The 15,383-nt window shown below is 34.6% G+C and overlaps 1 protein-coding gene across 1 annotated transcript; it reads left to right on the top strand.

The window, feature by feature from the left end:
• The first annotated feature begins 2,430 nt into the window (after positions 1 to 2,430).
• LOC124103178 (olfactory receptor 8G5-like) lies at positions 2,431 to 3,430 on the top strand. The gene has a single exon (XM_046459682.1). The coding sequence runs from the start codon at positions 2,495 to 2,497 to the stop codon at positions 3,428 to 3,430; it is 936 nt and encodes a 311-aa protein (XP_046315638.1). The 5' UTR covers positions 2,431 to 2,494.
• Positions 3,431 to 15,383: the final 11,953 nt, after the last annotated feature.

Raw genomic sequence — 15,383 nt, 5'->3', positions numbered from 1 at the left:
TTGCATAGACAATTGTTTATATATTTCTTAAGTAAACATTGAGAAGCAGAGTTGTTAGATTATATATTTATTTTCTTTTTAAACTTACAAGAACTTGCCAAGCTGTTTTCCAAAACTGACTTTGTAAGAAAAGCACTGTTCTTCCTCAGAAAAACTTGGCATCTCCAGCTGATTTCATTTTGTTTTGTTTTTGATGTTTTCCATTTACCTGGATTTGTAGTGGTTCTTTATGATGGTGTGGATTTATTCCATTGATGATAAAGTACAATGGATATATTCCATACTCTCTTTATCTAGTTATATATATTTTCCTATATCTGTTCATATTTCACTTTTTTTACATTTGGTTATCTTTTGTTATGGTTTATATGTGAGATGTCCCCCAAAAGCTCATATGTGAGACCATGGAAAAAAAAAAAAAGGTTTAGAGGTTTATATAAGAGCCTGAATCTAATCAGTGCATTAATCCCCAGATAGGGATTAACTAGGTGTTGACTGTAGGCAGATAGGGTGTCACAGGAGGAGGTGGTTCCTGGGGGTTTGCTTTTAGAGTATGGATTTTATTCTCATTGAGCAGAGATCTCTCTGCTTGTGTTATCCTGAGCTGCTTTCCTCTTCTGCACCCTGTCACCTTGATGTTCTGCCTTACCTCTGGCACAGAACAATGGAGGTGGCTGTCTTTGGGTAGAGACCTGTGAAACTGTGAGCCCCCAGATAAACTTTTTCTCCTCTAATTGTTTTAGTTAGTTTTTTTGATTGCAGCAATGCAAAAGCTGACTAAAACATCCTTATAATAAAAATTATATATTATTTACATATTTTAGGAAAAATTCTTTTTCCAGACATATGTATTACCTTGAGCTTGCCTTTTCATTTTCTTGACAGTATCTTTAATTTTGTTTTAAATGTTGATGAAATACAATTGAACTATTTATTATGAGGTTTTGTGGGGTTTTTTGTTTGTTTGTTTCTGTAATTTATGTGCATATATATTCTTTCTAAGAAATTGTGAGCTGTTTTAAGATCTCAAGATTTTCTTCTGTGTGTTTTTTTTTTTTAAACTGGATGCTTTATAGTTCAGCTTTTATCTTCGATCTGGTTCATTTCAGATTGATTTTGCTGTAAAACATGTTGAAATTTTTAGATTTTCCATATTTCTCATTTTTTGTAATTCAATTCCAATCCATTTGGAATTTTACTTTTGGTGTATGTAAAATAGCAAATGTGAGAAATAGAAAGTCTATTGATCCATTTTCAGAATATAATCTTAATTGGATCTAATTGTAGCCATTTTAATTCTAGCCCTTCTTTTTGATCACCCCAATTTTAAAATTAGCCAATTGCATAGATCATAACCCGAGCTACAATGAAGGGCAGCGCTAAGTTAGGGATGTGAACAGACAGACTGCCCCCGAGGTAGCTTGTTTGCCAGGTTCTGGTAGCACACCCTTCGGGCGGGGGTAAATGTCTTCCTTGCCCACCCACTTTCCTGCACACGTTTCATTTCTTGTGGCACCTCAGTATTTCTAACAGTTTAAGTCACCTATTTATTATTCAAGAAGAAAAGGGATAAATTTTTAAATTCTATAATTCTGAATTTTGTGTACCTGCTTTGTACTCGCTTCTAATTCACAGAAGTTGAAGGACTAGAAAGGAAAAAATGAGACTCTGAGGTAGCTGATTCTACAATTTGAAATCAGCAATTATCACTTATTTTCCAACTGGTAGACTTAAAAGTCTCCACCAGTTTTTTATTACAAGGTAGGTAATATTGTTCTCTCTTACGGATTTGAAATCCGCAGCATGAAGACATCATCTTACTAGCTCAAGGATGTCAGGTGGTAAGTGTGTGAACACAGGACTTTGACCCTAAGGCCTGGCCATTTAACCTCTAGTCATCTGCTTCCCTCAAAGGAAAGCAAAGGTATTTGGTCCCTGAATCATTAAATAGCTAACTGTGAGACACTCCACTTGGTGATACACACGGTAGACTTTATAGATCTTTATACATTTTAAAACCTCAATATTTTGTGTAGAAACCTTATTTGTTGATACTATGTTAAAAATAATTGAAAACTCTGATGTATGTTCACCCCTATTTTGAAATTAGTTTTAGGTTATTAAACCCCATAGCAGTCAAGCAGGGCTTATTCTTTTCAAATTGTTACTTTCCCAGCTTCACTTATTCACAGTTGCTTCTCTAAATACATTTTCATGTCTTAACCTATAAATATTAGCTTGAGAATATTGAAATTATACACTTGGAAGGTTTTCAATTATTATGAACATAAGTTAAATATTTTATATAAAATAATTATTGTGTTTGAAAGAAAGTTTAAAATATTGAATTGTAACAAATTTTATTTAAACAAATTCATCCAGAGTGAAATAATCACATAGAAATCAAGGAGCACCCTCCTGCACAAAGAGAATAGCAATCAAGTACATCCATCAACCATGTTTTTCGGTCTCCTTCAGAAATTAAACAGAGGACATGGCAACAGGAAATCACTCCACAGTAGCTGAGTTTCTCCTCGCTGGGTTAACTGACAAACCAGAACTCCAGCTTCCCCTCTTCCTTCTCTTCCTAGGAATCTATGTGCTCACAGTGGTGGGGAACCTGGGCATGATCACACTCATTAGGTTCAGTTCTCACCTGCACACCCCCATGTACTATTTTGTCAGCAGTCTGTCCTTGATTGATTTGTGCCATTCTACTGTGATCATCCCCAAAATTTTGGTGAACTTTGTGACAGAGAAGAACATCATCTCCTACCCTGAATGCATGACTCAGCTCTATTTCTTTCTCATTTTTGCCATCTCAGAGTGTTACATGTTGGCTGTAATGGCCTATGACCGCTATGTGGCCATCTGTAGCCCACTTCTTTACCATGTCATCATGTCCTCCCAGACCTGCCTTTCCTTGATTTTAGGGGTGTATATTATAGGTGCAGTTTATGCATCAGCTCATACAGGTTGCATGATTAGGATTCATTTCTGCAAAATGGATGTGATCAACCATTATTTCTGTGATCTTATATCTATTCTAAAACTCTCCTGCTCTAGCACTTACATCAATGAATTACTGATTCTAGTCTTTAGTGGGATTAATATCCTTGCCCCCAGTATGACCATACTTAGTTCCTACATCTTCATCATAGCCAGCATCCTGTGCATTCGCTCCACTGAGGGCAGAGCCAAAGCCTTCAGCACATGCAGCTCCCACATCTCAGCTGTTGCTCTCTTCTTTAGATCTGCTGCATCCATGTACCTGCAGCCATCAGCAGTCAGCTCCATGGACCAAGGAAAAGTGTCCTCTGTGTTTTACACCATTATTGTGCCCATGCTGAACCCTCTGATCTATAGCCTGAGGAACAAAGATGTCAATGTTGCCCTGAAGAAAATGCTGGAGAAAAGAAAATTTCTGTGAGGAGAAATAACATGAAGAATATTTATTATATCTAAATCTTTGGCTATTACATTATACAAATTGATATATTTCATCTTAGTCGATCTATCATTATTCTCCTTCTATGGGCTTAATTTATTTTTTCTGTGAACTTATTAATGTCATTTATCTTTAGGTTTTTTCTCTCTTAAGTATCACTGAGACACAAATTAGTAAAATACAATGCCATGTATACATGAAACCACCTATCCATCTCCATTACCCTCTCCATTTTTCCCATTTGTTTGATGAAAAACATAATCCTCAGCATAATTAAAACACCATCTTCCAGATGTGATTACCAATCTATTTTCCTCTATGCACTCAAAAAATCACACAAATCATATCAATAGTATGTGTGTTATCTTTAGCATTTGCATATATTCCACCTAAAAAAGTTTTGTTCTACCATATTCTATTCATGCATTTTCTTTGAGAATTTTTCTTCTACTATTTTCCTTAAAAAATAAAACCTAATCAAAAATCAAAATATGAATTATAGATCAATGTCCATATTGTGATTATGCCCAATCCAATATACCTTGCTTTATTGTTTATTATTCTAGTTTTAGAATAACTGCCTGCTGTTGTCCAGTTCTTCACTGGACTATAACCTCCAAGAAGGTAGTGCTCTGCACATATTACTCAGGCTTCAGCTTCAGTAGCTAGATCCCTAGTAACCCCTTGGTAATTTTCTCCTATAAAATATTTATATGAAAGTCAATATATATCCTGTATAGTTGTTACTCATGAACCCATTCAAATACTACACACCACTTTTTTGTTGTTAAGTCAAGTAAATTATGCCTAAGTTTTCAAGAATATTCAAGATAATTGGTATCATCCTTAGTTATTTCTAAACACCAATTTAGAAATATTCGTCTTGAGTTACTTATGCAATAAATCTTAGCACCAGTGTGAATTCTAGATTACTAAGTCCTTAGATCCCATTGATAACCAAGAATTCTCTCAAGCAAGTCTAATTTATTCTTGAATTCAGACATGCACATGAGACACAGCATTTTCAATAGACTTGAAATCCAATGAGCCAACATGATAAATCATGTGGCAGAGTGATGTCTGAGACCCAAACAACACAATGTATACTACTATACCCACTGCAGGAAACAACACCACCCACACAGGCAAGAAGAAATTCCTGTTCTCTTAAGAGGGAGGGTACTAACTAAGTAAAAATAAAACCTTTGTTTGCTGTATCCAAGGATTATTATATTTATCTTCTTTCCCATTTTCTTTTTGTTTTTTGAGGAGTGGTAGAAGTGATTAAGTTTCTCTGCTTGTCTTCCAGCTTACCTAAAATGCAGCCTGTTTTTATCTATATCTTTGTTCACAGACCTTTACGTATTCAATTTGTATTATGTTGAAACCTTCAGCTGGAGGGAAGATAGGAGAATAAGTCTGACATATAAAAGGCAGTTTCCTGGCCATTCTAAAACTAACAAAGTGCACTAATAATATAGAGTAAACTACACCAGGAGCTCCATTATCCATGGACTTTAGCTCTGAGTCATCAAAACTCCTGGTGTGAATCCCTTAATCCTATTTGAGTTAAATGATTTCTCTAAACAAAACCAAACTATTGGTTTACTTGTTATTACAAATGTATCTCCAGATAACTAATGCAAAATATGTCAAAATGATAAAGAAAAGTAGACTTTAAAGGCTAAAAGAACTTAAACATCATTTCTTAAGAGAATACATTTTTGATACTTGAACTAAATTACTTTATACACCGTCCCTCTCGTCTTGCTTTTAGATTACTGCATCCTTTTCTTTTAATTAGTTATACATGACAGTAGAATACAGTTTGATACATCATATATAATGGAATATAATTTCTTATTGTTCTGGTTATACATGATGTAGAATCACACAAGTTGTATAGTTATATATGTACATAGGGTAATAATGTCTGATTCATTCTACTATCTTTCCTGCATGCATACTTCCTCTCCTCCTTGCATTCTCTTCCACCCAAAGTAACTCTATTTTTCCCTAGCCCCCATAGTGAGTTAGCAAAATGTTTTCTCTGATATGCATTATGTTTTTGTCATATTTTTAAATTAACTGTATTTTAGAACAATTTTAAATTTATTGAAGCATTTTGATGATTTTTACAGAGCTCCCATTTACTGGTATACTCTTTCCCCTATTACTTAGATCTTACATTATTATGCTACCTTAGTAACAACTAATGAACCATTATTGATGTAGTATTATTAATGAGGGTCTATATTTATTCCTTAGTTTTTCTTATTTATTTCAATTGACAAAAAAGTATGTATTTACTGTATACAACTTGATGCTTTGATATATATGCACATTACAGAATGGCTAAATGAAGCTAATAAACATAGTCACTGTCTCACATGCTTATAATTTTCATGATGAGAACATCTAAAAATCTACTTTGTATTTTTATTGGTTCTTTTTAGTTATACATGACAATACAATGCATTTTGATATAATTATACAAACATGGAATATATTTTATGATAATTAGGACCCAATTCTTATAGATGTCCACAATTATGGGATTCACTAGGTTATTTTCATATGTGTACAGGAAAATTATGTCAAATTAATTCCACACATTCTTTCTTTTCCTATGCCTGCTCCGTGTATACAACATTTTGGTATTAACTGTAGTCATTTTGCTGCAAAACAGGTCTCCCAACTCAGGATATGGTTGTGTAACAATTGCTCAGACTCAATATGCAATTAACTGAGGTGCAAGCTGATTGTTTTTTGTTGTTGTTGTTGTTGTTTTTCTTCTGTAAATTGCTTGCTTGCTAACTGGAAAATTCTAGCCCTGCATAGGTCCCACTAATATTGTTTTAACTTCTGTGATTGACTTGCTTGCAAGAGTTTCTCGCTTCTTAAAATGATCCCCATAATTTCATACCTATATATTTACCTATGGGAAATGAAAGCATATGTTTATAAAAATACTTGTACAAGAATATTCACAGTTTATTTGTAGTAGTGTAATACATATGTTCCCTGATGTGTAATATTTACACTTATGTTTTTTTGATGTTGTGATGGTGTGAAAGAAATTTGCATTCAGTAGAAACCATGCTTTGAATTTTGGATTATCATCTTTTCCAGACCCGTTGACATGTAGTACGACATTCATGATGCTAGGCAATGTCAGGAAACTGCAGCTCCCAGTTAGCTATATAATCATAAAAGGATACAAGCAATACTTCTTGGTGTGCTGTGCTGCTAAGCTAGGATGGTCAGTAGCTTAGATATACCAAATACTGTGTTTTTTTACAATATTTTCAATTTGTTATGAGTATATCAGATGTAACCCCATGGTAAGCCAAAGAGTATCTCTAACTGGAAATGACACAAATGTCTATCACTATAAAACACTTGTAGCCACAAGTGCCCATTACATTGCCCATCCAATGTAATGCTACTCGTTAATCAAAGCAATTAACAACTGATAAATGTGCAGCAACACAAGGGAATTTCAAAAAAGTACCTCTATACAATTTGTTAATATAAAACCATAGAAAATGCAAACAAATCGCCAGGCTTGGTGGCACATGCCTTGTAATCCCAGCAGCTCAGGAGGCTGAGGCAGGAGGATGGCGAGTTTAAAGCCAGCCTCAGCAAAAACGAGGCACTAAGCAACTCGGTGAGACCCTGTCTAAATAAAATATACAAAATAAGGCTGGGGATGTGGCTCAGTGTTCGAGTGCCTCTGAGTTCAATCCCCAGCACCCCCCAAAAATAGAAAGTACAAACAAATCTATATTGACAGAAAGCAGATAATTGTGTACCTTTGAACAGGAATGGTAGATTGTCAAGTGGCAGATTACCATCTATAAATGGTGACTATGTTCATTAGTTTTATTGTACTGATGATTTCATGTTATATGTGCTTATGTATATACACTTCCACAAGTGATGATGGGTTTTGGTATGTGTATATACACACCACATATATACATATATATAAATTTATGTTTACGCAAATACACAACTTACCAAGACACCAATAGGTCTCCTAAACACTATTCTATACATGCCAGAGACAATAGTATCTCTGACTTACCAATCTTTTATTTGTACTCTGAAAATTCTCAAAAAAATTTTTAAATTTTATAATTTTAAGATTTTCTTCAAAAACAATAATAAAGTCCTTATCTGGGGATATAGATCATTGGTAAAGGGTTTGTGTGAGGTGGTAAAAATGACACCCAGCACAAGATAAAACTAATAATGATGATAACAATAATAATAATACAATGGAAAATATGAACAATAATTGTATGCTGACTACATAATTGCACATAATTATGTCAACTATATCCCGATAAAACTCACTAATCTCAAAAATTTGATAACCATTTTAAAGAAAATAAACAGGTTAAAAGCTATTGATTAATTACTTTTTCTCATAATATGTTATCTATACTTTATTATTTAAATATCTTTTCAATGTACATTCCCATGTAGTACTTAAATTACTGGGTATAGAAGGCTTTTCAATATTAATTACATTAAATGTCTCTTGTCAAGAATAATTTAGTACTTTATTTTTTATCCATATCAATTGATGCTTGCTGAGAGGAACACAAGATTAAATTCTGACAGCAGGAATGCAAAACATGAAGTATGGCCTAACAATTTTAGGAATTTACATTTATGGTGATTCTATCATTGATGCTCAACTTTGTCCTCAATAAACCATGGGAGAGAGAAAAATGAATAGATCAGAACCTTCTTCATAAATACAGATCTGAAATCTGTCTCTAAATTGATGTGTTTACAGCTTCTAAGTTTTTATTTTATATGTAATTATCTTAGAAATGAAGGAAAGGACAAGAATACCTAAGAAAAATAGGTTTCTGCTCATATTGTAGGAAAAAGAGTTATCCAGAAAGGCAGAGGAAAAGACTGAAGACAAATTCTGCTCTGAATTTCAGTTTGGACAAGACCACTTATATAACAGCTGACCTTGCTGAAATCAGTGAATTCACTGACTGCTTCCTTTGTCTCAAGCATAATTGGGACAATTTTATTAATTCTACAAAGACTACTTACCCATGGTCTTTGAGATAGGAATGCATTAGCAAAAGTCTTCCTAGGACTACAGCCACATTTTTACCTTCCCAACAGTGATGACATTCCTGAAAATAGCCTGTCAAAAATAAGACAAAGAGTTGGGAAAACTTTATGGCAAATTTGACTGAGAAATAGATAGGAAGAAGATGCCTGTGTTATCCACAATTTAAGAATTTGAATTAAATCTCAAAGTACTGGCTGGCCTTAAGGAACTGAATGCTTTGGGTTCATCTTAGAGTAAAATATATCAGCTATATTTCTATACCTTAGAAATGATTTTGTGTTAAGTATTTTAAAATTGTAAGAGAGAAATCAAATTTCACAATCTAAATAAGTAAACACTGCAGTAAATAAGATTATTTTCTACTCTCAAAAATACCCTAAATAGGACATAAAGTCCAAAGGAAGTGAAATTTAAATATAAAAAGTTACAGGTATATCAAATTCAATATTCACTTTAAGAAGACCTTAAGTAGTTAGTTTGTAGTTCATACATTCTTTTAAATAGGCATTGCTAATTGACCTTTTCAACATATAGTGGAAATAAAGATGAATATGAATTGGTTTTTATTCTTGAGCAATACATTTTATAAAATAAGAAAATAAGATTCATAAAAAATGATTATAATAAAAAGTTCTAAATATCCCAATAACAATGCATATGAAGGACAAGGGAGTACCTAGGAAAGAATACTAAAATGCTAAATTGGGCAGAGTAATGAAGAAGTGGGAATTTGCCAAGCAATTGCAGAAGAATACACTTAACACACTGAGGAAGCCAACATGTGGGACCATGATATTTACTGGTAATAGAAAATAATTTAGTATCAGGAGAGAACAGTGGTGAAAGTGATTGTGGAAAGACAGGATGAGAACAATTTCTGGAGAACTTTGGGGATCAGGCTAGGAAATTTGTTCTGTATTCTTGGATCATTGAGGTTTTAAGTATTGAAAGGAGAGTGACATGTTTTAGAAGTATGCTGTAACCAAAAGAATACTTAAATATTGTATTCATCAGCTAAGCCAGAAAAATAAATAGCCTTCAGAAGCTCAATGGGATTTATCCCTTGCTCAATTTATATACTTGGGTTGTTGTTCAGGTCAGCCACACAACTTACCTCTGAACCATCACACAGAGGCTCTGGCAACTTTCGAGGCCTTGTTGTTTTCTGAATCCAACTGATGTGTTCAGGAAGGGAATAAGAAAGAGGCATATGTACTTGCTTAAAATGTCCAACCAGTAATAAGCAGAGATTCCTTTTGTTGATTTAACTGTAGACATAATGCCATGCCTAACTGCAAGATAGATTAAAGAAGATGACCTCATTACAAGTTTTGGGGTGCAGTTCAAATAAAATGTCTTAAAAACACATTTGTTTTAGAAATACCTTTAAAAAAAGGTGTATGGCTTCCTACTCAAGATATCTCATGATTAATCTGCTAATTATTAAGGAAAATAAAATATAGAATTTTGAGTATATATATGGGATATATATATATATATATATATATATATATATATATATATATATATATATGCATTTAGTAGCAATACACTGGAAAAAAATAACAACCTGACATCTCTAACCTTGCTGTACTTCAAAAAAGAAAAAAAGAGCATTTTCAGTTGAGTATTTGTTTAAAATTCAGTATATAGATCCTTTAAAATATTTCTCCAAAGGGCCCTTTCATCTAGTGACCTCTGAAGAGGCTCTTGGGGCCCAGCACAAACCTAAAATGAATAGGGTACACTTACAGACTGAAGATGACTCAGATAGACAAAGATAAGACAGCACATGATTTCACAAGCATGAACAAAATGGGCATCTCTTTTTTGTGAAAAATCAGTGTTTTTTACTTGAACTTAAACAGTTTATCTAAAAAAGAGCCATCTGATATTCCATAGAGAGTATGTGAAATGATGAGAAGAGTTTGAAAAGGATAAGAAAGACTAATCTTTAGAATGAATTTCAAAATAACGTGAATGGCAAGGGATACAAAAATCTTCTTGACCTAAATAGACATAAGAAAGAAAGGAGTTTCCCTACAGAGTTTTCCAGCTATGGAAAGTATTTATGAAAAACCTCAAACTACTTAGGGTGACAGACCTGACACTGTGACCTACGCAAAACTAGTCACATTCCCTCCTCATCATTTACCAGAAGTTGCCAATAGTACCAGTGGACTGTGGTTAGCATATGTACAACCTTCCTGGGGCAATATTAATTTTGAGGTTATGTATAGATTTCTAAAACATACTGTTCAGTCTCAAAAATTTTTAACATACTTTACATAGAAAAAAGGCTATTATTTTAATTTACATCTCCAGTTTCCTCTCACTTATGTTCCTAGAGTGACTTATATCTTATGGCTTGCTTTGCTCCAATTCATTCCACATAGTGATGCCAGAGTAGATATGTAAACTATAATGTTGATCATTTCACATTCCAGACTAAAATTTCAGCTGCTTTCTATTGTCTACTGGCGATACTCCTTTGCATTTAATTTTTCAATTTTGGTCTACCTTTTTAGTTTTACCTCTTGTTCCTTTATATTGGCATGCTATGCTTCAATTGTGCTGAACTATTTTTCAAATAGTCCAAATTGTTTTCCACTGTCATACCATTGTGCATTCTTTTAAATGCTTTGCCCAATTTCTAACCACATCAATACCTATTTTTCAAATACCCATGACCAGAATTGTTTCCCAACTGTAAGAAAGTATCCTGAAGTTAGTGCCTCCTTCAGAATTTGCCTTCATCATCAAGATCTACATAATTCAAGGGTGTACTTTTTTGAGCAACCAATATCCAATGAGTTGAATCATAAAATCAGAATAAGGGAAAGATTAGTGATTTGACTTTACTACACAAAATAACAGGACCCAACCGTCTTTTAAGGACCAATGAAAAGCTTTTAGAAATATATACAATGGCTGGTTGAAAAAAATGAGAATCTCAGGATAACAAAGCAGTAGTAAGAAGGTACTATGCTTAACTGTCAGGGAATGGGTAGACTGAAACTTCATAATAAATATCATATTTGCATTCCAGACAAGGAGAATTTCCTTGTGGAGGATTAAGGAGATGGGTTGTAGAATTTAGTGTCTCTAGAGGAAAAAACAAATGACTAGCTAATTAGGACACTAATCAGCCAATACCATGAGATCAAAATAAAAGGGGGTTGACCAGGCAGCTATAGAAATTTGCCTCCAAATAGTAAAGAAAAAAATAAAAAAAATATTTTCCATTTTCCAACCTGAAGCTTGAAAATTCTATGTTATCCAAGTTTTCTAGTCAGTCATTTAGGTAAATACATATTGATGAATGAAAATATCCAACATATTTATGCATGTTAGTTCAAAGTTAAGAATGGTATCCATTGATTTGATGCATTATTATTTTCCTCTTCACTTTCTGTTATTATGAGGATACTAATCCCAATAAAGAGCTGATTTACCTCCATTACCTAATTACCCTCTTTTCCTACTTGCCATCAAGGCCTTTCCTCCAAATTTCTATACATTGGGGAGTAGGATTTCAGTATATAAATTTATGGAAAGAAGGGCTCAGACATTAAGTTCATAGAAGGAACAACTGAAATTATTTCTTAGCCAAGAAAATAATTTAAAAGTAATATTATATCGGGGTGGAGGACATAGAAAAAATTTACTCCTTTCTGAAGATTCTGAAATATTCAGAAATGGTAGTCTCCATTTCATTTAACAGCCTAATCAAGTCATATGAGTAAAATGTGGCTACTTCACTGAAAGGTAGAACTGGAGGGTTCTTCTACCCAGAGGAATCCAAGATATAAGCTCTCAAATATATGGGTATGTCACACAGAATTCAGGGGCCTTCCAGATCAGTAAAATTGTAAGGACTTAGTGATTACTGGTGAATTGTAAGGACTTAGTGATTACTGCTACACCAGAACATCCATTCCAAAGTAAAGGACACATAATTATAGCCTGCATTTCCAACCACAATGACAGAAATCCATTACCTGGGAGCCCTCTTCAGGCTCTTGAGCAGTGTATTCCACATCTGGGAATACTATCAAGACCTATACACTCTTGTGATACAAAATTCTACCAGTTCTGAGTGGATCCAGAGTAGAAAAGTGCTCTGCATCAGATCAACTTACTTTCTGGCAGACTCTATGATATTAGAGAGGATAGTGGTAGTACAAAATATCTCATAAAATTTATGGAAGGTGATAATGGATATATCACAACAAAACCCTCTGGGTTCTGGAGCAAAGTTCTGGTAACAGAAAAAATGATAATTATTAAAAACCTTTTAAGAAAGATTCACATTATCCCCAAAGAACTTGACAGGTAGCAAATGAGCATAATATTGTATCTCCAGGAATAGAACAAAAAAATGTTTGCATAAGATGATAGCCTAATCTATGTCATCCACAGTTGTTGCACCAATGTCCATCTTTCACCTCAAACCCTGTCAAAGAGAAATTCGGTATGACAATTGATGGAGGAGGCAAAATATGAAGTTTTCTTCAGGAATGTGCCCCAACAGGGGTGGTATCTTCACCACACTCTCATTCAAGAATGACCTTGAATATAAATGGTAAGGGAAATTTCCTTAGTGGACAGCTTCATGCTGTCCATCTGGCCAATTGACTTTACAATGAAAGGAAGTTAATCTGAGGTTAGAAGATATATGGTCTCATAGGCATTGGCAATTACTTAACTTACTAGTCATGATACTGGAAAAAGAAATTTTAAAATTGGTTCCACAGTATGTGCAAATGCTAGATCCATAAGACTGAGCATAAAGCATGAAGCTCTTTGTATCACTGCGCATAATAAAGCAAAAACAGGGCTGGGGATGTGGCTCAGGTGGTAGCGCGCTTGCCTGCATGCGGCCTGGGTTCGATCCTCAGCACCACATACAAACAAAGATGTGTGTCTGCCAAAAACTAAAAAATAAATATTAAAATTCCCTCTCTCTCTCTCTCTCTCTCTTTAAAAAAATAAAGCAAACACAAGAGAGGAGATACTAAATAATGAGTAGACAAAAAACCTGATCTAGTTGGCGTTAGGTAGCCACAGATATCAGGCATAGAAGTGTTGGCACATTGGGCATGTATAGTGTGGTCACACTGAGAGAGAGAGAGAGAGAGAGAGAGAGAGAGAGAGAGATAGAGAGAGAGAGAGAGAGAATACAAATGGGTTCAAAATGTGCTCCTACTTACTGGGGTTCATTTCATTATATCTGATACTGAATATCTTAACTGCCAACAACAGAAACAAACATTGATTTCTAAATATGAAAATATTTCTCAAGGAGATAAGCTGTCCACTTTTGGAAAACTGTGCAGTGGAAACCTTTTAACCTGAGATTATCAAATGTTTGCTTTAACATGAAGAGATAAATACAGAAAGCATGGGTCTGCCCAACTGCTGGGTCTCAGTCAGGACTATGATCTGAGAAGCTTATGGCTGATTTATTAGAATAGAATCTCATGGGATTTTGTACCAGACCAATAAATTGGGCATGAAAGTGAGCCAAGTTACATAGGAGTTACTGTTTATATCAAATATCATACAACCGATTTATGTCTGCTTGAGACCATGCCAGTTGGTATTGTCTCTTGAATTGCAGTTAAAATGTCAGCAGAGAGATGATACTACACAAAAGAGTATTGGTATGAGATATTGTCTTTGGGATGCAATATACATGCTGAATCAAAACCTTTATATGCTATTGTGTCCTCAGTAGAAAAATACACAAATGCCTATAGTTAAGTCTCTGCTGTATTATGGGTTCAGGTCCCCACATTTGGCATTCTTCCATCAGATAATTCAGGGAATTTGTTTCACCTAGTAATTAAGGCTTCTACCTGGGCATTTCAAGTTACTTTTCTAGGGATAGGAAATCAAAGATAGGAGTGACCACCTCGGTAAGGGTAATTGACTATAGTCACCTGATTACAGGACTGCTATTACTCAAGAACAGATAAATATGTGTTTCAGGGGGAAGAGAGACAGCATCTCACTGGAGGGTTCTTCGGCCCAAAAGAATCCAAGCCATCCTAAATAGCCACGCTAAGTCTTAATTTCTCAAATAATTAATCCACCCTAAATCTTAATATCTCAAATAATTAACAAATAGTAAAACACAAAACTCAGAAATGTATTTACAAAAGTAAAGCCCCTGATATTTCTAGTCCACATGGGTTCTTGAACTAGACAAAGACAAAATGGCTCTGGTGGTTTATTTAAGGGGATACATCAAAGGTGGGGGTAAGATTTCAAGGGTGGAGTCTTGCTTTGTCATATCTTGCAGTCAGCAGGTTGATTGACATCTTGGCAGGTCACAACCATCTCAGGTGTTTTGTAGGATCTTAGGCAGAGCTTGAGGGGGAAGTGCACCTACATCAGGTGATGGATCTATCTTTGTGGGGAATGCCCTAGTGAGTTTGCAGTGTCGGACTTTTCCCCTAAGGAGGCTACTATGTTTAACATAGTCCACACATGGCCCACAGGTGGCTTGTGACATATGTGTGGGCATCCAGATGATTCCTTATGTTAATTTGACCAATTGTGTAGATATGCAGAGGCTTAAGAAAGACATGGTGACCTGGGACTCAGGCCCATCACAGACAAAGATCTGGTTCAGGTCTCTAGTTAAGTTGCTAAGAGGTGACAACTGAGGACAAGGGGGATTTAGAATTGGTGGTATTTTATAAAGACAGTGAATATGATTGTGAGTCTTACATGGATGAAAAACTGTAGTGACTACAGATGCAGATCATTCAACTTACTGATTCTGTATTTCTTCCATTTGAGAGACCCACAGGAATCCTA

The sequence above is a fragment of the Marmota monax genome, unplaced genomic scaffold (genome assembly GCF_021218885.2).
Source record: "Marmota monax isolate L192 unplaced genomic scaffold, Marmota_monax_Labrador192_F-V1.1 WCK01_AAM20220418_F8-fsc00409, whole genome shotgun sequence".
Taxonomy (NCBI): domain Eukaryota; kingdom Metazoa; phylum Chordata; class Mammalia; order Rodentia; family Sciuridae; genus Marmota; species Marmota monax.
The sequence above is the reverse complement of the archived record's forward strand: the minus strand, read 5'-3'. Positions and strand labels throughout refer to the sequence as shown.